This window comes from Muntiacus reevesi, chromosome 2 (assembly GCF_963930625.1).
Source record: "Muntiacus reevesi chromosome 2, mMunRee1.1, whole genome shotgun sequence".
NCBI classification, from domain to species: Eukaryota; Metazoa; Chordata; class Mammalia; order Artiodactyla; family Cervidae; genus Muntiacus; species Muntiacus reevesi.
In genome coordinates this window covers 212,092,582-212,116,759 of record NC_089250.1, presented here as the reverse complement: position 1 = coordinate 212,116,759, position 24,178 = coordinate 212,092,582, and the positions used below count along the sequence as shown (strand labels likewise).

Sequence of the window (24,178 nt, the reverse complement as noted above, 5' to 3'; positions counted from 1 at the left end):
TTTTCCAGTAGTCGTGTATGGATGTGAGAGTTGGACCATAAAGAAGTGCCATAGAATTGATGCTTTTGAACTGTGGTGTTGGAGAAGACTCTTGAGAGTCCCTTGGACTGCAAGGAGATCCAACCAGTCCATCCTAAAGGAAATCAGTCCTGAATATTCATTGGAAGGACTGATGCTGAAGCTGAAACTTCAATACTTTGGCCACTTGATGTGTAGAACTGATTCATTTGAAAAGACCCTGAGGCCAGAAAAGATTGAAGGCAGGAGGAGAAGGGGACAACAGAGGATGAGATGGATGGATGGCATCACCAACTCGATGGACCTGAGTTTGACTAAGCTCTGGGAGTTGGTGATAGACAGGGACGCTTGGCAAGCTCTAGTCTGGGGGTTCAGAGCGTCCCACCCGACTGAGCAACTGAACTGATTCACAGAACCTCCCACAGAATTGAACTCTCTCCTGGCTCGCGAGTGGAGGCCCTCGTGGTCTCTCACCTACTGCTGGAGTCTCCCCATTGGTTCCCTTCCTTCCCGTCGCCCCCAGAATCCCATCCACACAATGCCAGCTGGCAAAGCCGGCAGAGGCTCCCCAGCGCCTACATAGGCCCACCCGCTCGTCTACTTCTCTATTCAATGTGTGAATTTTTATCAAAAGCTCTTAGTCAAAAAAAAAAAAAAAAACCGCCTTTACTTTGAGTTGCAAAAAGCATTTATTTTTAAAACACCAAAATTGGCATTTGAACAGAAAACTTTTAACTTTCTTCAGCATCTCGCCTAAGGATCGCACTTCCACCCCCTTCCATCCCCCCCACGCCAGTCGTCAGTACCTTGGCTGACGACAGAGCAGGACGGGAGGGGTGTCCCAGAGTCAGGGGTAAATATTAAAATATCCAAATGGGTTTCTACAAACGAATACATCCTGACCAGATCCAGACGGTGAGAGGTTTGGAAAGGTGTCGAGAAGTTTCCACTGACCTAGCCCAGCGCTCCCTGGTCTGCGGACATTACAAAAGGGATGGGCAGGGATTCGGGGCAGGGGCAGGACGAGGGAGAAAGCGGTGGGAGCTGGGTGGGAGCTGCCACCCACGGCGGCCAGGTCTGCCACCCGCTGAGCCAACCTGCGGAGGCCGGGCCTCAGGGCAGCGCAGCCTGGGACGCATCCGGCCGCCGGGCTGGTCCATCGCGCGCTCTCTTGTCTCCGGCCCGAAAGGAGTTAACAGGCCAGTCCCAAGCGGGCCCGGATTCCCTGCGGGAGGCCCAACTCGCCGCCAGCTTGACCCCCGCCCACCACCCAAGCCGGGACCTAGCGGCGCCCGGGGTGGAGGCGTGGGGACTGGGAGAGTGCGGCTCGCGGGGAACGCGCGGGTGCAGCCAGCGGCTGGGAGAGCCGCGCTCGGGGCGTCGGGGAAGGGGCGGGCTAGGGCAGGTCAGGCCCGCCCCCGCCAGGGGCGGTGGAGACCGGTGACGGACAGGCCTCCCGGCCCGTCCCGGCGCGCCTGACGGTCCCGAGAGCCGGGCAGGGCAGGGCCGGGGCGGGGGCTCTGGAGAGGGCGGGGGCGGACGGGGAAGCCTCTGGGCGGGGGCGGGGCCTCGGCAGAGTAGCAGCGCTCTCAGCCAATGGAAGGCGGGCGCCTTCCCGTTAGCGCCGGATCCCAGTGGATAGGGAGGGGCGGGCGGCGCCGTGGGGATCCCGGGGCGGCCGAGGGCCCCTGACTCGGCTCCGCGCGGCGACATGGACCGGATGGCCAGCTCGATGAAGCAGGTCCCCAACCCCCTGCCGAAGGTGCTGAGCCGGCGTGGGGTCGGCGCGGGGATGGAGGCGGCGGAGCGGGAGAGCTTTGAGCGGACTCAGGTGAGGATCGGGGCAGTGGGGGGGACACCCCGGGTCGTGCATGGTTGGGGCATCCCGCAGTGTCCTGGAGGGGACTCGAAGGGAGTAGGGATCTTGCAGGCCCAGGGAAGGACGGAGCAAGAGGGGGCTTCTGGTGCGGTGGTCAGGGCGATTCTGGAAGGTCGGGGACCCCGGGGGCATCCCGGCTGGCCTGGGGGAGAGGGCAGGGCAGCTCCGTGCAGCTGGCACGATCCGCGCCGCGCGACCGACTGGAGCCGGTCCCGACGGGGCAGGGCAGGGGTCACGGGGGCGGTGAGCGGGGAAGGAACGCGAAAAGGGGGCCGAATGGCAGGGGTGCCCCTAGGCTGGGGAAGGTCCCTGGGGGGGCCACTGGGAGTCGCAAGTGTGGCGGCGGAGAGTGGGGCGCTGAATCGGGAATGTGAAGGCTGGGGCGCCCTGTCCTCTCCACTCGATCACTTCAGGACTGCGTTGACATTCCCCCCATCCCTAGCATCGCCTTCCTTGTGCCTCTAGCTTGGCCCACACCACCCCCCAGCTGTCGGCCTCGGAGGACCGGACTGAAGGGGTCTGAGCCGGGAGGAAGGAATGTAGGAAATGCGTCGTGTGGCCGAGTTTGGAAGTTGACCGGGGGCTGGAGGAGGGGGCCGGCCCAAGGACAGAAATTGAGGCTCTTGTACCAGTGGTCCCGATGCTGATCACGTCGAGTCGTCCTGGGGTGCCCAGAACCCTGAATTGGGGTTTTGATATCATCCCCCCAAATGTGCCTGACAGCTAATAGGCAGCCTGCCCTATTTGTCCAGCCTGAGCAGGGCTAGGGGCCAAAATTCCTCACTGTCATCAACAAAAAGCCACAATCCATTTTTACCTCAGAGTTTTAATGCCTGGTGTATTGATTGGACTGAATAAAGCTGACATATTTATAGTGTTCGTGGGCTCGTTTGTATGCAAAATCCATTTCGAAGGGCACAGCACTTCTTTTAATCCCACTGCCAAAGTTGTATGGGCAGGTTTGTTCCTCACTCTTGCCCACTCTTGCTCTCAGAGTGGAATCTTTGAAGATCCAGGGGGCTTCCGCTGACAGAAGTTGGTTCTCCTGTTCTGTTCTGCTCCCAACTCCCCCTCTCCAGACTTAGTGCCATGTGAGGGAAGGGCAGTGGGGTTTTAGATAAAGATTGTGAGGTCCTGACTGAGTGTTCTATGTAGGGAATCTTGCAAAGAAGGAAGCTTTTTATGAAAACCCGGGGGACTTCCTCCTCTTCTTTTTCCAGGCACCTCTGGCCCTTCGCAGGTGTGTCCGGGTGGTGTAAAGTAGGCAGTGTCCCCTCCCTAGGTCATCATCCTACCCCACATGGGATGGGAGAGAAGGCTCTCCACTTCCCTCTCCCAGGGTCTGGCTGGGTTTAAGCTTTATTCTCTGATTCTGTGGATTGGACCCCAGAAAGGAAGGAAGATACTTGTCTGCTCTGGGCATTATGCCCTCATCTAGCTGCCTGGGCACATAAGGCTTCTTGCTCCAGGAAACAGTGTAAATCTTTCTTGTAATAGACAAGGAAAATAAATGGTAATTCATTCCTTCTAGAGTCTCCAGTAAAAACTGGAGCAATAGAGAAATACACGTAAGAGTTTGACCCATTATAGTGATGGAAATTAGGTTTGTGAAAGCTTCTCTAGCTATCCAGGGACGTCTCAACAAGGAGAGTCTAGGTCAGTGTTAGGCAGTATTTTACATTCTGTGGGACACTGATAATTGGCCAGATTTGACCTAGTGGCTTGTGTGTGTGTGTGTGTGAGATAGAATGAATCAGGAAAAGAGTTTCTCTGTTGTTGAAACTATTAGGGGAGTAAGAGAGTGAAGAAAAGGAAAGAGAATAATCCTGAAACCTCACCTTAGTCAACCTGCAAAAATGTGTATTGTTTAATGACTACTTACCCAATGTATGTGTGTGTTAGTCACTCAGTCCTGTCTGAATCTTTGCGACCCCATGAACTGCAGCCTGCCAGACTCCTCTGTCCATAGAGTTCTCCAGGCAAGAATACTGGAATGGGTTGCCATTCCCTTCTCCAGGAGATCTTCCCAACCCAGGGACTGAACCCTCTCTGTCATTGCAGGCAGATTCTTTACTGTCTGAGCCATATGAATATGAGTTAGAAAAAAATTTAATGAGTTAAGAGAGCATGAGAATCAGTGAAGGTAGACTGATGATTGTCACTAGTTCTGTGTTTGGCACTGTTCTGAGTACTTCATTATATCACCTTCTTTAATCTCAGTAAAGTCCTGTGAGGTGATATTGACAAGGACCTGAGGTGAGTATCAGCCACATTTTACCTGGAGGAAATTGAGGCACAGAGAATTTAAGTGACTTGCCCAAGGTCACACAGCATGTTGTGATCCCAACCTTTAACCACAGCTCTGTGTGGCCTCTGAGTACTGGACAGAGCACTGGTATGGGAGCTGGGAGAGGCTGAAGTTTGATAACAGGCACATGGAGGGGCTGTGTGGCCCCAGGCAAGTTGTCCAACCTTTCTTAGCTTCAGGTTCCTTATTGCAAAATAAGGGTACTACTTACCTCACAGGGTGATTGTGGGAGGCTCAATTAAATAGTATACGTGGAGACATTTTGTAAACTGGGGAGCACAGAATGTAAGGTGATGATGATTGCTATAATCTGAGAGGGAGAGGGGACCAGAAAAAAGGCCAAGTACTGGGGCAGGTTGTGATGACCTGTTCAGTAGAGGGACAGAAGTGTTCCTAGTAAATGCAGTGGTTACCAGGAGTGATCACTTAAAGTCCAGGCTGTCAGGGTGCGAAGTGGGTGGGAGCCCTCCGAGGTCTGAACCCCATCCTTCAGCCTGAGCCGGCACTTGCTGGGTAGAGAGGAGGGATGGGGCATTCCAGGAGAAAAGGTATGGTCTGGAGGCGGGTGTGGATGAGACTCATCAGCCAAGGTGGATAGAGCAGAATCGGCTCCTCCCACCTCCAAATGCCTTGCGCCTCTCCCCTGCTCCCTGTCCTGTCCCCGTTCTCTTGTGACCCTCAGCACGTGACCCTCAGCACGCTGTGAGCTTCCTGAGGGTGGAAGGGTGTCTCGCTCTAACTTCTGTCCTCTTGTGCCTGGGGCCGGTATTGTGGTGAAGTGACAGTAGTCTCAGGTCCAAAGTGACGGGTTGGCCCCGGCCGGGATGCCTGGCCTGGATGGGGAACTCAGCTCTGGGCCACAGGGCACATCTGTAATTACTTGGTGTTCTATCCTAACGGCCCCCAGTTCCCTTGTCTCTGCACTCTCACCCGGAGGCCCTGCCCCAGGCCCTCCACGGACTCTTGAGTTCTCTGCCTTCCTTCAGGTCGAGCTTATGCTCTGGCTGCCTGTGCCCTCAGACCAGACTTGTTTTCTCAAGGTTGTCAACCTCTTCCAGGAAGCCTTCCCTCCTCAACTCTCCTGGATCATCCTTATATTTCACGTGATCACTGTCCCTGCCAGCCCCTGGCTTCAACCAGACCCCCGGTGTGCCCCCCACCCAATCCATCACCTGTACCCTTCAGGCTCTGGGGACATAAAAAGTGGTTCTTGCCCTCAAAAAAGCTACAGTAATAATGATATGTAGCCTGGAGCACTTGACAGTTTAGAAAGTTTTGGCATTGTTGGGGCTGCACTGTGGTTGGGTGTTATCGCCCTCATTTTATGGATGAGAGCTTGGTAACTTGCCCAGGACCACCAGTTGGTGAGTGAAAGGATCAGAATTCAAACCCAAGACTCGGGGTTCTAGGCCCTGGTTCTAGGTCTCAGGCCCTCTCCACCACACTGTCCTTATGTCAGCCAAGAGGGCGATTCTGGAATGAATCAGGAGGTTGCCACTCACAGACAAAATGTCCTGTCTGTATTTACTTAGCTGGAAAATGGTTTTCTCCATGGTTTGCTTGTTTTTTTAACATCCTCTTAGTGAGTACATACTGTGAAGGGGACGCGGAGATGAGTAAGATAAAGAGATTGGCTCCAGAGGAGCTCATGAGTCAGCGGGGAGGTGGGCCGGCCGCAGTGGGCCTCCTCCAAAGGGAGCAGAGGACCCACGGCGCTGGCAACACTGGAGTCGGTAGCAGGGCAGGACCTGCTGCATCAGAGCCTCTATTTCAACCAGACACGGAAGTTTGAGCTGTTGTATTCTGTGGCAGCTGAATGCTGGGGTCAGAGGAGAGCACAAGGCTCTGGAAACACAGAGGAAGGGACAAACCCTTAGTCACAATCTCCTGGATGGAGCCCATGACAGAGTAAAGGATGCTTTACTTTATATGATTATATAAGTCATATAATGAGAAGAGCCAGGAGACAGAAACAAATATTTGTGAAGGACTTGCTGGGTCCTAGGGACCTGCTAGGTGATTTATAGCTATTATTTTATTTGCTAACTCAGGCTCAGAGAGGCCAAGTGACTTTTCCAAGGTCACACAGCAAGCAAATAGACCAGCCAGGGCTTCAGAACCAGATGGCATGGCCTCTTCTTCATGTTTACATCATCTGCCATCTTGAACATGATCTTCAGCAGATGCTCAGCCTTCAATTCACCAGCTGAAAAATTTTAGGGTTGCGCTGGAGGGATCAGTGGTTCTCAGACCTGGCTACACCGAAATGGCTTCTAACATAAAAGATTCTGTATACCTCCTGTCCTCTGCTTGCTCCCTTAGTCAGTACTGAAAACTAGAAAGGATGCTGAGAGCTTTCTCTGGCTCCGTGGTTTCATCCTCTTCTGGTTTCCTCCCAATGATACTAATGAGAAAAGTCAGCACTGATCACAGTTCCTCTGTGCAAGTGTAAAGGCCTTGCACAGACCTCTCTTTTTAATCATTACAACAAGCCTATGGATTGTGAAGTGTTAGTCACTCAGTCACGTCTGACTCTTTTTCGACCCCATGGACTATAGCCTGCTAGGCTCATCTGTCCATGAAATTCTCCAGGCAAGAATACTGGAGTGGTTGCCATTCCCTTCTCCAGGGGATCTTCCCAACCCGGGAATTAAACCTGGGTCTCCTGCATTGCAGACAGATTCTTTACCATCTGAGCCACCAGAACCCCACCCTGTTTTATAGATGAGGCAGTTGAGGCTGAGAGGGGTTAATAACCAGCTCAAGGCTCTGAAGTGAGTAAATGACAGAGCTGGGACTCAAAGCCAGGAAGATCGGCCCGCGAGCCTGGCTTTTCCGACTGCCAGCCCCGTGGCACTGCCTGGGCCCCTCTGGCTCTCATTTGTTTTCCTCCCCTTGGGGAAAGTTGGGACCCCAAGGCTCTGTCCTCACCCCACTGCTCTTTTACCTCCTGTCCACTTCCTCTGCCCTCACTTCCATCTGATGGTTTCTGTTCTCACCCCCATGACACCGACTTCCTGGCCTGTGTGACCACTTCCCATTAGACTTCTTCTGCCCCCTGATAAACCACTCATGCCCCAGACTCCACTTGGGCCTCCCCAGCCTGTGAACACCTGAGCCCCTCCCATGACTCCCACCATCTCCCAGGATCCGCCCGGAGCCTTCCCTGCCTCTTGCCTGTACTGCCACACTGTATTCTATGATGTTTCTCCCATCCTTCCCTCCTTGGCTTCTCGCTGTCCCCGCCCTACTTCCTCTTCCCTACATCTTTGTAATCCCATCCTTCTTGCCCCCTCAAAGAGCCTGATGACCGGTGGATTGTCCTTAATGCCCAGCACTGCCCATATAACTTGCTTTTTCCAAGAACCTGTGCTGGCTGCCCAGAGACCCTGCAGGATGTGGTCCCTAGTCCCTGTCCTCTGCAAGCCTTAACTTACAGAGCATCCTCCACCAGGCAGCTCCTGTAATCTGGTTCAGGGGCCATTCCCTACTATGTGTCTCTCCTGTTCATCCATGCCCACCTCTTGGCTTCCCTTCCACACTGGAAGTTCTTTTTTTTTTTAATTTTTTTCCCAGTGTTTATTTATTTATTTGTCTGCACCCGGTCTTAGCTGTGGCATGCGGGATCTTAGTTCCCCAACCAGAGATTGAACCCGGGCACCCTGCACTGGGAGCGCAAAATCTTAGCTACTGGGCCAGCAGGGAAGTCCTAAGACTGGAAGCTCTTGAGGGCAGGATCTGAGTCTTAGCCGGCCCTTGCATGAGGCAGGCACCCAGGCCTGTTTGCCAAATATGTGAATGTACAGCAGTCAGAGGATCAACAGCAGCCTGGGGCTGTAGGCAAGCCTCCGCTTGCAGAACACTTTGCTTTGCACATTTTGGAGGTTCCCTCTCCGTTTCCTTCAGTTTCCCTAATGATTATATCTCACTAGATGCCGGCCCTGTGTGCCAGGCCTGGGCACCCAGGGTACTGTGGAAGTACATCGCTCAGCTTCTGAGAGCTTGGTTGGAGAATTCACTTAGGAAAGAGCCTGATGAGGCTGCAAACAGAATTAAGGCTCAAGGGTGATGATTTGAATTTCCATCAAGTTCAGAACACTTGATAAACATTCCCAAACCGTGGTCTTGGACTTCCTAGGACTTCATTCTGCTTCAGGTCAGATCTTTCTGAGCTAGACGAGGTTACCAGGAAGGGAGAGAAACTGACCTGGTGTCCTGGGCCCCTGGACATGGCCGAGGGCAGTGGCCTCTGTGCAGGTGCTAGAGTTTGGGGCAGAGCATGAGAGATGTTAGGATGAGTGTGGGAACAGGAAGTCTGGGGATGTTAGGATGAGTATAAGAACAGGAAGTCTGGGGACATTAGGATGAATACAAGAATAGGAAGTCTGGGGATGTTAGGATGAGTGCAGGAACAGGAAGTCTGGCTCTGCCCCTGCATCTCTCGTTGCAAAATGAGGAGGCTGGAAAAGATTTCTAAGGGTCCTTCCAAGTCTCAAATATTTCAGCTTTAAAAAATATATATATTTCAGCTTTTAGAAGTCCTGTAAGCAGCCTTTCACATTAAAATCAGGACACATGTTTCTTCTGAGCTCTCAACTGCTGCCTTAAAAGGGGTTCCCAAATGCCCCCTGTTTGTGGGATGGGGCTCGGGTACCAGTGATGTGGGGCTCATGAAAGGATGGTGCTGCTCCTTAGGAAGGGATGGGGTATGTCCGTGTGATCCAGAAGAGAAGATCCCCGGCCCACTTGGGCACTGAAAGAGTTGCTCGCTAGCAGGGCACTGATGAGGCTCATTTTATGCTCCCCATCCGCGGGCCCACTAATTCCACTACCTCGGGACCAAGTGTGCGGGGGGCCTGGGTGGGGTGCAGGGCTGGCATGGCGGCATCACGGGCCAGCGGCCAGGGCTTCTCCTGCATCCAGAAGGGTTGACGGCCTGGAGAGGTGCCCACCTAGGAAAGGGAACTTGTCAGCCCCACCTCTTGGCAGGATGGTGACTGCTTCCTGTTTTCCTGTCTGGGCAGGCAGGGAGGAGCCCTGTTCCCAGCTGTGGGCAGTGAAGTCTGACGCTGCGGGGAGAGGGCTGGGGACCCAAGGTGTCGTCTGGCACAGCCCGATGGGGAGAGAGCACGCATCTTCTTGGATCTGAAAGGCCGCCCTTTACTTCCACCTCTACTATTAGTGCTCAGAGACAGCCCAGGATTTGGTGGGCTGTTCAGGAAGCCAGTGTGGCCAGTCACTTCTTTTAACTATCACTGTGTCAAGTTTTCAAATTACGTTTACAAGTAACCTCTTTTCAGCCACGGAGCAACCAAGCAGTAGGTAATTTTGGTCAGTTCTCAAGCATGGACACTGAAGCCCAGAGAGCTTCTGTGTCTTGTCCAGGAACACCCAGGAAGTGGCCAAGGAGCTGAGGCTGGAACCTGGTGGGTCTGATCTCAGATTGTACACTTTCTTTTCCATACCCCTGAAGCTGAAGCCTGGCCAGGGCTGGAAACTTCAAAAAGGTACAGAGATTTTTTTTTTTTTTTTTTAACTCCCTAGCTTTTTTTTCAGTTGACTTATTTGGACTTTTGAAATTCCTCCCAGAAGATGTTTTGCAACACATCAAATCCCAAAGACGGAGGAGCCTGGTGGGCTACAAAAGAGTTAGACATGATTGAGCGACTAAGCATAGCACAGCACAATTATCAGATAGAGTAGGAAATGGCAACCCACTCCAGTATTCTTGCCTAGAGGATTCCATGGATAAAGGAGTCTGGCGAGCTACAGTCCAGAGAGTCACAAAGGGTCGGACATGACTGAGCACAACAACTATCAGAAAAGCCTGTATCCAGAATATGTTTAAAAAAAAAAGGAAAACCAGAACAAGGACAACCCAATAGAGAAACAAGCAGGAGGAACTTCACAAAAGAGGATAATTAAATGGCCAATAAACATATAGAAAGGTGTACAACTTTGTTAGTAAGCATGGAGGTAAAAATTAAAATTACAGTGAGATATTGCTACATGCCCATCAGGATGAAAGAAATAAAAACAGGAAAAAAATTCACAGTGCCAAGTGTTGGCAAGCATGTGGAGCAATGAAAGCGCTCATGCACTGATGATGGGGCTGGACACTGGTGTAGCTGCATTTCAAAATAGCCTGGTTGTCTCTCTAGTCAAAGCAATGGTTTTTCCAGTAGTCATGTATGAATGTGAGCAGAGGACCATAAAGAAGGCTGAGCACTGAACTACTGATTCTTTTGAACTGTGGTGCTGGAGAAGACTCTTGAGAGTCCCTTGCACTGCAAGGAGATCCAACCCGTCCATCCTAAAGGAAATCAAACCTGAATATTCGTTGGAAGGACTGATGCTGAAACTGAAGCTCCAATGGCCACCTGATGTGAAGAGCCAACTCATTGGAAAACACCCTGATGCTGGGAAAAATTGAAGGTGAAAGAGGGTGGCAGGGGATGAGATGGTTGGACAGCATCACTGAGTCATGGACATGAATCTGAGCAAACTCTGGGAGATAGTGAAGGACAGGGGAGCCTGCAAAAAAGTTGGACACCACTTAGTGACTGAGCAACAACAACAGCATTAAAGATTAAACATTAGCACACTCAATAACCCACGAAGTCCACACCAAGCAATACACCCAGCAGAAATGTATGCCCATGCACCAAAAGGTATTTATAGGAGAATATTTACTCATAATCATGTTGTGTAGTAACCCCAAACTAGAAACAACCCAAGAGCTTGTCAGTAGTAGATGGATAAGTAAATTGTGATCTTGTCTCTCATGGGGATACTATACAGCAGTGAAAGGGAACAAACTATAGTTACCCTCAACAGTGTGGGGGACTCTTTTTTTTTTTTTGATGTGGACCTTTTTTTGAAGTCTTTATTGAATTTGTGACAATATTGCTTTTGCTTTATGTTTTGTTTTTTTGGCTATGAGGCATGTGCGATCTTATCTCCCCAACCAGGGATCAAACCTGCACCCCCTGCATTGGAAGATGAAGTCTTAGCCACTGGACCACCAGAGTTAAGTCAGCGTGACTCTTACAAACATAGTGTTGGGGGTGGCGGGAGAGACAGACTCCCAAAGGACAACTCTGAAGGGTTCCATTTAAGTTCAAAAAACAGGCAAAGCAAAACTGGGATTTAGGGGTGCTTGCATAGATGATAAGGCTGTAGAGAAAAAAGGGACTGCTTATTCTAAGAGCTCAGATAAAGGTCTCCTCTGAGTGCAGGAGAGGTGAGTGAGGGGGAGGGTGTTCAGAACAGGGGCGCTTCTGTGGCCCTGCCATCCATCTGTGTGTTGGCCTGGATGGTGGTTTATGATAATTCATTAAGCTGTACTTTTTCGCTTCATGCAGTTCTCTCTATTTATATATTTCAGAATACAAAAGATTATAAAAAGCCTCTTTCCAGGGAGTAGGAGACTGTCTTGTGGAGGCTAAGTAAGAACCTGCCATTTAGATATCCACCCACCCTTTGAGGTCTCTCTCAAACACAGCCTCCCCCGTGAGAGTGCCTCTGACGCTGCCCTGGAGCTGGGAAGTGTTTGATTTATGAATCATGCGTCTACAAGCTGCACACTCCGAGCGCTGCTGTAACACGGAGCGGGGCGGGTGACACCTGTCATTAGGCCACGCTTAGCTCGGTGCCCTCGGCTCCCGTTGACGTATGTCTTGTATCTCCCTTCCTCAGTGGCAGACGGGTTCCTCGTTCCTCACTCATCTTTCAGTGAGTTGCCCCAATGTCTAGCAGAAGGCTTTACACCAGCCCCAGCTCAGGATGTCTGTTAAATATGAACTATGTTAGAGAGAAGTTCTCAAAGGAGAGAATGAAAGGAGAAAGCGTGTCTCTAAGCTCAAAAGAAAGCACATTTGAATAAACCAGAGACCAATATGGTAGGCACGGAACCTCAGACTTGGCTCTTGCTCCAAAGATTTAGATCAAGCCAGACATGATGAAGGAGAAGAGGAAGAGAGGAGGGCGTCAGAGGATGAGATGGCTGGAGGGCATCACCAGTGCAATGGACATGAACTTGGACAAACTTCCGGAGATGATGAGGGGCAGAGAGGTCTGGCGTGCGTGGTCCACAGGGTTGCAAAGAGTCGGACACGACTGGGCGACTGAACAACAATAATGAGGCGTGATGAGCCTCTGTGAGAATGTGGGAGCTTAGGGATTGTCACCTAGGAACATGGCAGAAGTGCTGACTTTCTAGCAGTGGTTCTTTTGAGGTCTCTGGCTGCGTGGTCCCTGGGGCTAGCCCTGGTGACAGTTGCTCTGTGTGTTAGTGTGTCTTCCTAGGCTGTCAAGTGTCCCCTCTCCTGTACTGGCCTGGATGCATATACCCTCTCTGGTGTTCCTTGGATCTGGCTTAACTGATGCTATATTCTTCCCTCTCATTTCCCATAATCCATCAGAAAGATACACAGGCTGTGGTTTCCTCTCTGAGCAAGATCAGCTTCCCTTGGAGTCACAGGTGAGCCCAGGGCTCTGCCTCTCCAGGGTTGGCATATGCGGGCTCAAGTTGCTCAGTCATATCCAGTTCTTTGCAACCCCGTGGACTAGAGCCCACCAGGCTCCTCTGTCCCTGGGATTCTCCAGACAGGAATACTGGAATGGGTTGCCGTTCCTACTCCAGGGTGTCTTCCTGACCCAGGGATCGAACCCACGTCTTTTGGGTCTCCTGCATTGGCAGGAGGATTTCTTTATCACTTGAGCCATCTGGGAAGTTTCAAAAAAAATGTACGTCGAGTGTCTTTTCTTTGTCTGCTCAAGTTTCTGGCGCAGCGTCGGGCCCTGAGAAACTCTTGATACAGGTTTGTGGAATGAAGGGTAAAATCTTTTTGGTGAAGGACTGAGTGAGCATCTGCCATTTTTGGTCCCAGTTCTGAACTGTGAACCCTGATTTACAGTCCCTGAATCTGGGATCACGTGAGCATAATGGGAGCTGCCCAGAGGGACCCTGGAAACCTCGTCCCTTTGATGTAACTGTGGGTGGTCCTTGGGGACTTCCTATTGATTGTCATCTCCCTGACTCATGCTTGGAAGTGACTTGCCATCTCCTGCTTCCCGCGAGACCCTTATTCCAGGATGGGACCTCCCTGTGCAGCCGAGGCCTTGTTACTGCTAAGAAAAATCCAACACAAGCAATGAAAAAAGAAAGAAGGAAGGAAGGGAAGGAAAACCCAACCCATCTAAACCTGGACTCCACCTCTCGCCACAGACCTGCTCATTCTTCTTCGTTCTCAGTTTAAGAGAATCTCAATTTACGAACCGTCCCAGGCCGTTCCACCTGGAATTGTCCCACTCATTCTAAGAGACCCTTCTCTTCTGCCCGGACCCCTGCAGCTAGTCATCGAGTCCTACTGTTCTTGTCTCCTTGATTGCATCTCACATCACCCCGACTTCTCCACTACCTTCTCTGCCTGAGTTCAGACCTTCATCTCAAGACTTAGCTATTTACTGCATGGCCCACCTGGCCCTCCTGCCCTCCAGTCTTGACCCTCATAAGTTCTGCCCTTGCCTTAGCTGCCAGAGTTTGGTTTTAAGAGGTTCAAAAGTGTTTATATCACTCCAGATTTTAAAAACCTCTGTTTGTCATGCGCAACTCTAAGCTGAAACCCAAGCTCGTTGGCATGGCACAGAGCCAGGCTTTGCCAACCTTAATGCCCAGCCACCGCCCCCCACACTCCCTGTAGCCAGCCCACCAAGCGCCATAGAGCTCTCACCGCACGACCCGCAGCTTCTCCACTCCTGGGTTTTTCCAGGTGGCAGCCTTCTCTTCTGCCCAGAATGCCTCTCCCACTTTATCCACCTGCCAGACTCTTTCCATCCGGTAAGTCCCACCTTCGTGGCCACTCCTGTGGAAAGTCCCCCTCCCTTCTCAACACAGATTTAGTGAATGGTATTTCTGTGTCAGGCTTCCCAGCTGGCACTAGTGGTAAATACCCACCTGCCAATGCAGGAGACATCAGAGACGCGAGTTCAATCCCTGGGTCGGGAAGATCCCTTGGAGGAGGGCATGGCAACCCACTCCAGTATTGTTGCCTGGAGAGTCTCTTGGACAGAGGAGCCTGGTGGGCTACAACCCCTAGGGTCACCAAGAGTCAGACACAACTGTAGCGACTTAGCACGTATACACTTCTGTCTGTTCTGTGTTAACATGTTTATCTGGGTGTCTGTCCCACAATGAACTGTGAGCTCCCCTATAGCTTAGCCTGCTCTGTAGGCCGCTGCACCCCATGCCCAGGATTCAGCACCCAGAAGGACCTCAGGAGATGTTTACTGAGTGAACTAGTGATACATCTTAAGGACCTGATTTTGTTTGATTGTTGCTGCAACAGAAGAGGGAAGGGGCCCAGTTCTCGCCCAGGGCAGGTGCTCCCCACCAAAGTGAATGCATTTGATCTGTGTCGTGTTGACCTGAAACCAAAGTTTTGGCAACACTGGTAGGATAAATGTGAGCATGTTTTAGGAGTGGAGAATTCAGTGGGAGGGACAGAGGTGGTTCTGTGTGCAGTCACAGTACACATCTGGATGGGAACTGGAGCCAGGATTCCTGATTTATATTCTACTGGCAGGCTGATTGGTGTTCCTTCTGCATCTCAGAAGTGTGATGTAGCAGACAGAAAATGCCCCCACCATCAACATGGCCATATCTTCTGTTACGTGGCAAAAGGGGCCCTGCAGATGTAATTAAGGACCTCCAGATATGGAGAGAAGGGACTTCCCTAGCTGTTCAGTGGTCAAGACTCCCTTTTTCTAATGCAAGGGGCATGGGTTCGATTCCTAGTCAGGGAATTAAGATCCAACATACTGCGTGGCATGGCCCCCCCAAAAAAAAGAGAGAGAGAGAGGAGCCTGGAGTGTCCAAGTGGGCCAGTCCAATCACATGCCCTTAAAAGCAGAGAACATTCTCTGACTGCCAAGTGGAAGGGAGACATGGCAGAAGGGAAAGCCAGAGGAATTCCAAATGGGAGAAGGATTCAACTTGCCATTGCTGGCTCTGAGTGGGAGGGGCCCATGTGCAAGGGCCCAAGGGAAACAGCAAGGAATTGGATCCTACGAACTACCGGAATAACCTTCAAAGCGAAATTTCCCCAGAGCTCCCAGTAAGGAGTGTAGCCCTGCTGACACCTTGATTTTTAGCCCAGTGGGATCTTACTGGCCTTCTGACCTACAGAACTGTGAGATGATAAACGGGTGTGGTTTTTAGCTGCTCAGTTTGTGATAATTTTTTACAGCAGCGATAAAAGCTAATCCAGGATGGTATTAATAACAGGTAACTCATACACTGCATCAAGAAGCCCAGTGGAACCCAGACAGGCCACCCTTTTAAACCTACAGGAACACTTGTTATTTCATCTGTGCTTTCTGTGGCCATAGAGAGAACTTTGGATTTCCACACTTGGCTCTTATTCACAGACATTTTCTCCTGGAAAAACAATTCAGCAGCCTGTTCAAAACATTCTTTCCTGCTGGGCCATGGAGTTCTCTGGTGCAGTTCCAACTTTGAAGATCATAGGTGTAAGTCATTTAACCTTAAAAAAATTTTTTGTTTTTTATCAAGTAAGTGCTGTGCTGTCTATTAAAAAAAAAAAAAAGGCAGGTGGGAAATCCCAGAGTTACTATAGGATCCTGATGGTGTCTGCACTCGAGGGAACTGACTCAAAGTCAGGAAGCACAGGCGGGAATAAACGGAGGGCTTCCCTCAGGGTGGGCCTGCCCTGTCCTGAGACTTACTCAGGTTCACTGGTGGTCTGGAATGTTCCTGAAACCCTGGGCTTAGTCCCCGATGACTCAGCAGGTACAGAGTTCGCCTGCAGTGTAGGAGACCCGGGTTCGATCCCTGGGTCAGGAAGATCCCCTGGAATTGGAAATGGAAACCCACTCTAGTATTCTTGCCTGGGAAATCCCATGGACGGAGGAGCCTGGCAGGCTACAGTCCAAGGGGTTGCAAAGAGTCAGAAATGACGAGCACAGGGCCCATTGTAGCAAAGTTAATTTCTTCATTTTGATGATTTTTCCTAGGGTTATATAAGATGTTAGTTAATATAAGGGGAAGCCAGGCAAAGATGTACGGGAACTCTGTACTATTTTTGCAATTCTTCTGAAAGTCTAAAATTATCTCAAACTAAAATGTTAAAAAAAAAAAAAAAAAGGAATGGCATGTTGCTTGGCAAATGTTAGTCAGGGCTGAGTAAATGTGCGTTCCACTGCTCCCTTGGGTCATCATGGGGACCCTGGAGACCCCACAGACGGTGGGATGGGACGGTGGGGTCTGAGGAGGGAAAGCGTGGAGAGTCTGGGCTGCATCAGGGGAGCGAGCAGGGCGGGGTGCCTTCTCCAAAGAAGACCTGCTCTGAGCTCCCCCGCCACTGGGTCTCCGAGGGAGAAATGGCCATGGGGGACCTTGTCTGTGGTCCCGCAGAGGCACTGCTGCCAGCCTCTACCTGCTGCAGTCAGACAAGCTTAGCTCCCGTTCCAGTTTGGTTACTTATCGTGGGAAGGGGGCGAAGCTTGAGAAAGCTCCCAGTACATGGGATAATGTGCTGACATCTGGGCTCAGTGAGGGATTTGAATGAGAGGGCCCAGAGCAGTAGCTAATGCCAGTGGTGGCTTCCCCTCCCGTGAAACCTTCTCGATTGGCCCCCACAGAAGTGCCCATCACTCTGCAGGTCCCCTGAAGCAGTTGCTTTGTGTCCCTCCAAGGACCCTCTCTAGGGACGCCCTTCTGAGTCTCATGGTTTGTATGTCTTGTTGGCTGCATGACTTAGAGCTTTTGTAAACCATAGGGTTTGCCTATGGGGAGATGCACAAATCAGTGGGTGAGCGAGTGAATGAATGAGTGAACAAGTGAGTAAATGAATGAGTGAAGCAGTGAATGAGTGAAATGGGTGAGTGAATGAGTGGGTGAGTGAATGAGTGAGTAAATGGTTGAGTGAGTGAATGAGTAAACAGATTTCCCTTCTGACCCTCTGAAAGAGGACAGTATTTACTATATATGATTATTGGCCCAAATGCTTGCCTGGTGTCAGGCTGTTCTCTGGGATGACCCCGGGAGTGTTCAGACCAAGCACCCTTTTATTAGGCTTTTTCTCTCTCTCTCTTGGGTGCCAGTCACCTTTCCAGAAAAAGCAGTCAACTCCTATCCCACACTGTTTGAGCATCTCCGGCTCTGACGCTGTTTGTCAGTGCTTCGGAATTCTCCAGGCCTCTCTCCTTGTGCTGAGAACTTTTTGCCACAGGAAATCAGGCTCATTTTAAGGGCCAAACAGTCACTAAATATAGCCTCCTGGCATAGATATTTAAAGAGCTGTGTTGATGATGTTATGTCTGAACAAAGAAGAAGGAGAAAATAACTTTTCTTTTCTTGATAGAAAAGTGAAGTTATACCAGATTTTCTGTGGGTCTGCAGGGAGCCGAGTGCCCTGGGTGGTGTCAGTGTCTTAATTATGGAATCACCAGCTTAGGACTTGGGCTTTAGATTTCTGTTGCCAGCCAGTCATTTCTTGATAATTCCTTCTCATCTCCGTTTAAAAATACCTCCTGCCCTGGTAAATTACCTCGGACAAGTGTGACCTCTCTGCCAAGCCCAGGCGCAGGGAGGGGCAGTGTACGGGGAGGTGTAAGAGATGCTCTGCCCACCCGTCCCCCACCCAGGACTGCAGGGGGCCTAAGTGGAGAGCCCACCCAAGTGCTGGCTGACCAGAAGCAGGTGACAGAAGTGAGAGGAGTGGGATGGGGCCCTGGGATCTTCATAGAGTTCATAGAACAGTTCCTGCCTCAGAGGAAGGTCTGGACTGAAATTCCACTCACACTGGTTGGGTCCCGATGGCGTGGGGGTGGGGCTTCCATGGGGGCTAACTGCATCCCACCTCTTCTTTCCTCTGGCTTCCACCTCGGGCTCGTCGGGTGGTCAGGATAATGTCAAGAGTATAAAGCTTCGGCGGTGATGCTGTGTTTTTTTGTTTGGTTTGGTTTTGCAAATGTTCCTTTTGGAAAATATAAACAGAACTATTCTGGGAAGTTCTTCTGAACTTACACCTCTTTCTGTAAGAAGCTCTGTGCAGTGGACTGTCATAGTCTTTATATGCATGAAGATGTCTGTATTTCACCATCCTTTCCCCCCATCCTGTTACAACCAAGATTTTATCAGCGCATACCTGTTTGGTAGTCAGTACGCAGATGTCAGTTCCTAAGCTAGTATTAAAAAAGCCTACACAATGGAGCTACCAAACTGCCAAAGAATTACTCAGCCTCTGTTCCAGCTTAAAATTTAGAAACTCTTTATCCGTAAGTAGAGGACACCAGAGCTCAGAATCTTCAAATATTGCTAAAATGTAAGCCTTTTGTGAGTAATGTCCCGATAACACAGGATATGATGTCTTACACATTCTATCCACAGCAAATTGACAGGTTTGGGGAAATTCTGGACCTCTTGCATGATATTGCCACAGAGAGTGTGCAGTTCTGATAAGGAGATAAAAAGACCATATAGAAGACACAGAGGTGAGATAGTAGGGAAAAACACAATTATGAAAAATGGATCATTTAAATGACTGTCATCTGGGCTGTGTGTATTTCAGGGGATTTGTATAATGCCCTTCACAGTTTATGGAATGTTAAGTTTACATCTAATAAACCTCCCAACATTCCACTAATTTCTGGTCTTGCTGAAATTAACCAGCACACAACTTTTACCTCTTAAAAAGGCAGTTGTATTCAGGACTTTCTTAGTGGTCTAGTGGCTGAGACTTTATGCTGCCAATGCAGGGGGCCTGGGTTTGATCTCTGGTCAGAAAACTAGATCCCACATGCCACAACTACTAAGAGTTTGCATACTGCAACTAAAAAGATCCAGCTGCAGTGAAGATCAAAAATTCATGCTGCAACTAAGACCCAGTACAGCCAAATAAATAAATATGAAAGAAAGATGTATTCAAACATGGGATATGGTGGGATTCCAAGCTTCTTAAAAATATGTTTCTAGAATTCCAGAAAACTTGCCATTTCTACAATAGTTACACAGCTTGCTTCTTGGAGTTGTAGGAGAAAGGTTTGTAAGAACCACCACTAAGACCAATCTAAGACTGCCTTGTTTCCCACCACTTTGGAGCGTGAAATATCTTCATTTTTAGATTCTGGCTCTGCTGTTAAGTCTCCTTTAGTCTCTACTTGATGATCCTCCTCTGCCCATTTTCGTTTGCTTCCTTTTCCCATTTTGCTGAGACTTTTTTAGCCAGAAGATTCATCCTTTCCTATAGCTTTTTTTTTTTTTTGCCTAACATTCCATTTTTTCCAAGGCCAGATTAGGTGACTATTTGCTGATATTTTGGGCATTTCTCCTTAGTGCCCATTCAGCAGAATTGGCTTTTGTTCTCGTTATCTTGGCGGCAAGTGGTGACTGTGGACACAGTGGGGCAGGGGTGCAGTGCCAGGTACCTGCGGGTACCGTGGAGAGACCTTCCCAAAGCCAGCAGCCTGATCATTCCTCCTCTTGCTACCTGAGCTGCTGGGATGTAAGATGGAAGTGGAGTAACAGATTGAACAGGATTAGATTAGTTATTTCTCTTCAATGCTCTGAAGCGGCTATTCTGTTGTCTTCAGACAGTTAATCTCATTGTCAATCCCTTGTGGATAATCTACCTTTTCTCTCTGACAGTTTTCAAGATTCTTTCTTTTCTTTTAACGTGGTGCACTCTGTACACTGGTGTTTCACTTTATTGTTCTTGGAACTTGTGTTAGCTTTTACTCTGATTCTGGAAGTCTTAGCCATTATCTCTGGGAGATTTTTGCCTCTGACTTTTTCCCTTTATTCTCCCCTTTGCAACTCTTATTAAATGCATTGTGGAACTTGTTGTTCTGCTTGCCATTTTATTTCATCTCTTTTGTATTTCCTGTCTATTTTTCTGTGTTTTCACTCCAGGTGATTTCCTCAGTTTCATCTTCCCATTCACTAACTCTCTCTTCAGTTGTGTTTAAACATACCCTGATTTCTAGAATTTCTATTTATTTCTTTTTATTTTTTTATTTATTTATTTTAAACATATATTTTATTTCTTTATTTAGGCTATTTTATTTATTTATCTAGCCAGCTCTCAGCTGTAGCATGTGGGATCTAGTTCCCTAATCAGGGATCGAACCTGTGCCCCCTGCATTATGAGTACAGAGTCTTATCCACTGGGCCACCAGGGAAATCTCTAGTTCTTTGTAAAATTCACTTGCTTGGGGCTTCCCTGGTGGTCCAGTGGTTTAGACTCTGTGCTCCCAATGTGGGGGCCCGAGTTCAATCCCTGGTCAGGGAACTAGATCCTGCATGCCAAAACTAAAGATTCTGCATACTGCAGTGAAGATCTCCCATGCAGCAGTGATGGTCCTGAGTGCTGCAAGTAAGACCCAATACAGCCAAATAAATAAGTAAATATTAAAAAACTACAACCACAGACTTACTTTCTACAGTGTCTTATTTTTGCTTTGTGGCTTCTATCCCTTTGTTCATCTTGTTTTGAGCATTCTTCAGTTCCCCTTTCAGGGGACTGTTATTTATAATTTCTGAAGTATTTCACTCTGTTGAATCTGCCCTTTGCATAGCATTTGATTTCTCTGTAACTTTTGTCATCTTTGTCCGTGAGATCATCTTTGGTAGTGATTATAGCCCATGGGGTCCTGCATATGCCTTGTATTAGGGAGGCATCTGTTGGGACAGTTTTATGGTTATTTCTGCTAGGCACCATGGGGTCACTGGTTCCCAGTCAAGCTTTACTTGGTTTTCCAGGACTGGGCTTCCGCACCTGTGAGTAGTAGGGGACCTTGGTACACCCTTGCAGCCCAAGCCAGAGATTCTGGCTTTTCTCTAGTCTCCACCCAAGGTTTGGGGCTGCAGCTTTGACCGGGAGTTCAGTTTTAATGTGTTGTTTTTTCTTAGTTTATCTACATATTGTGTGGGAGAGGTCGTATGTGTGATAGCTCAGTCTGCTCTCTCTACCTGAGTCTTAGTTCCCTTTTATTTGTCTTCTGTCGTATAGCCAGAGAATTACAAACAAACAAAAAACATAGGGACTTCCCTGGTGGTCCGGTGGTTAAGACTTCACCTTCCGGTACAGGAGCTGCAGGTTCAGTCATCTGTCGGGGAGCTAAGACCTCACGTGCCTCTTCAGAATTCTCTTCAGAGTTCCCACCTGGAATTTCCCAGAAAGGAACGCTGGAGGTAGAATCAAAGATCAGTGGCCCAGGGACTTCCCTTGTGGCCCACTGATTAAGATTCCATGCTTCCACTGCAGGGGGCATGGGTTCGATCCCTCGTCGGAGAGTTAAGATCCCACAAGCCTGATGTGGCCAAAAAAAAAGAAGTCAGTGTCCCAGTTTTGGCTGCAAGTCACACTCCCTGTATGATCTTGGGCGAGTTACCATCTCTATAAAGTGAGGACCACTGTACCAGTTAGCGTGAATAAAATGTATAAGAATAAAATGTGAACACCGACACAGCTCTGGGAGAGTCGATGGCAATCATTCTCATTTAGGGGTAAAAGTTGGCATGTGTCAGTGAAGGGCTATGTGGGTGCTCCTGGGTTGTGAAGTCCTGTGAGACTTTTCTCACCCTCTTTTTGTTGATGTCCTTCATACATCATTTTTTGTCTCTGCTGTGGGTGTATAGGTGGTAAGCATCATGTCTGTCAGCCAATAAATTTATTTTTGAGGGCCTGCTCTATGTGACAGGTATAAAAACCTGCTTCTGCTCTCATGGAGGCTCTGCCTGGTCCCTGGAGGGGCAGGGGCCCTGTCCTCTTTGGCTGGTTCTACAGAGTTCCATCAGGGTTTTGACTGCGTGGGTTAGCTGCAATGCCTGCCAAGAAGATCTGCCTAGCAGCCTTCATCACTCAGCAGATAAGGTTTCCTAAGCGCCTGCAGTGCCAGGCGCCAGGAGTCAGGCATGAATCAGACTTGATTGCTGAGTTCAAGTTGCTCCTAGACCCCAGGAAGAACGGCGGGGGAAGCTGAACGGTCACTGCAGTCCGCTAGCCACAAAAGTAGAGGATGCTGGAAGGGGTGGGAAGAGCCCAGTGAGGCAGGATTAACTGTCTGAAGTTGCTTATTAAAGAGCCCAACATGGTTCTAAACCTGCCAGCCTGGGAGAAGAGTAGGAAGTCCTGTGCAGACTGAAGGAGCCAGGAGCCCTCGGGGGCGGGTGGGCCTGGAGGAAGGCTTTGGAAAACCCGGGTGGGGTAGCTGAGGGGAAGAGGGCGGAGGAAAGCATGAGTGAACATGGACTACTGCAAGCAGAGGCCACAGACTGGCGGCCCAAGGGCTGGATTCTTTTGTGGGCTTGTTTTATTTGGCCTGCACGGTGATTTTTTTTTTTTTAATGGAACTCAGCGTCTTTACACAGAGAATACACTCTTTCCTTTACCACCATTCTTACCGTTCCTCATTTTCATCACTGGCCTGTCTGAACACATTTATGGGATGAGCCTCGACCCCTGCCCTGCCCTGGTCACTGAAAACCCAGAAGAATCAGTGGAAAAGAGTCTCCGTATAAGGAATAGAAGTGTTGGGAGTGAGATTATAAAAATCAACAATATATTGTCCTATATGTCAGCAGCCAGCTTGAAGCCAGTACCGTAAAACAGATCCTAGTCAGTGCAGCAGCAAGACCATAAATACCCTTGAATGAATCTGTGAGGGACTTCCTTGCTCCCAGTGCAGAGGCCCATGCTCCATCCCTGGTCAGGGAGCTGATCCCACATGCCTTAACTAAGCATCCTGAATGCTGCAACTAAAACCCGACATGAACAAATAAGTGTTTTTTAATAAGAGATCCTGTGAAATCTCTACTCTTTCACGTACATTTACTGAGTGTCTGCTGTGTATTTTATTTTAAGTTAAAAATTTTACTTAGTTTTTGAAGAGATAATATATGTACTTGGTTAAAAAAAAAAAAGCAAAAAGGCTCCTCCCTGGTCCTGTCCCCCTGTTGTCGAGTCCCTGCTCAACTTCAAGAGAAACAACCACTCACTGACTCCTTTCTGCGTCCATTCAAATATTTTATTTTCATATATAAGCAAATATACATATAGTGGAATATTACCCTCTTCCCCACTATTAATACAAATGATAGTTCAGAATCTTGCTCTTTCAGGAACTTCCCTGGTGGTCTACTGGCTAAGACTCCATGTTCCCGGTGCAGGGGGGCCTCGGTTCAATCCCTCGTCAGCAAACAAGATCCCATGTGCCACAGCTAAGAGTTTGTATTAGTTAAGTTAAAGTCACTCAGTCATGGCTGATTCTCTGAGACCCTATGGACTGTAGCCCTCCAGGGGATCTTCCCAACCCAGGGATTGAACCCAGGTCTCCTGCACTGCAGGCAGATTCTTTTTTTTTTTTTTTTTTCATTTATTTTTATTAGTTGGAGGCTAATTACTTTACAATATTGTAGTGGTTTTTGTCATGCATTGACATGAATCAGCCATGGATTTACATGTATCCCCATCCTGATCCCCCCTCCCACCTCCCTCTCCACCTGATCTCTCTGGGTCTTCCCAGTGCACCAGGCCCGAGCACTTGTCTCATGCATCCCACCTGGGCTGGTAATCTGTTTCGCTATAGATAATATACATGCTGTTCTCTCGAAACATCCCACCCTCGCCTTCTCCCACAGAGACCAAAAGTCTGTTCTGTACATCTGTGTCTGCAGGCAGATTCTTTACCATCCGAGACACCAGGGAAGCCCAAGAGTACTGAAGTGGGTAGCCTGTCCCTTCTCCAGGGTGTCTTCCAGACCCAGGAATCAAACCAGGGTCTCTTGCATTGCAGACAGATTCTTCACCAACTGAACTGCCAGCGAAGCCCAAGAGTTTGCATGCTGCAAGAAAAAGATCCTGCATGCCCCAACTAAAAAGATCTAATATGCTGCAACTAAGATATATGTATACTTTTAAAGAATCTTGTTCACTTAATCAACCATCTTG

General features: G+C 49.3%; 1 protein-coding gene and 1 non-coding gene across 3 annotated transcripts in view; one reads left to right on the top strand and one right to left on the bottom strand.

The window, feature by feature from the left end:
* Positions 1-1,664: 1,664 nt before the first annotated feature.
* HIP1 (huntingtin interacting protein 1) overlaps positions 1,665-24,178 on the top strand; it is a 135,011-nt gene continuing 112,497 nt past the window's right edge. For both annotated transcript variants that reach the window (XM_065924845.1, XM_065924844.1), the window contains exon 1: positions 1,665-1,849. In XM_065924845.1, coding sequence (XP_065780917.1) covers positions 1,730-1,849 — 120 coding nt within the window. In that variant the 5' untranslated portion in view covers positions 1,665-1,729. The remainder of the gene's footprint in view (positions 1,850-24,178) is intronic.
* Positions 20,336-20,408, bottom strand: TRNAM-CAU (transfer RNA methionine (anticodon CAU)). The gene has a single exon. It is a non-coding gene; the product is annotated as a tRNA-Met (tRNA).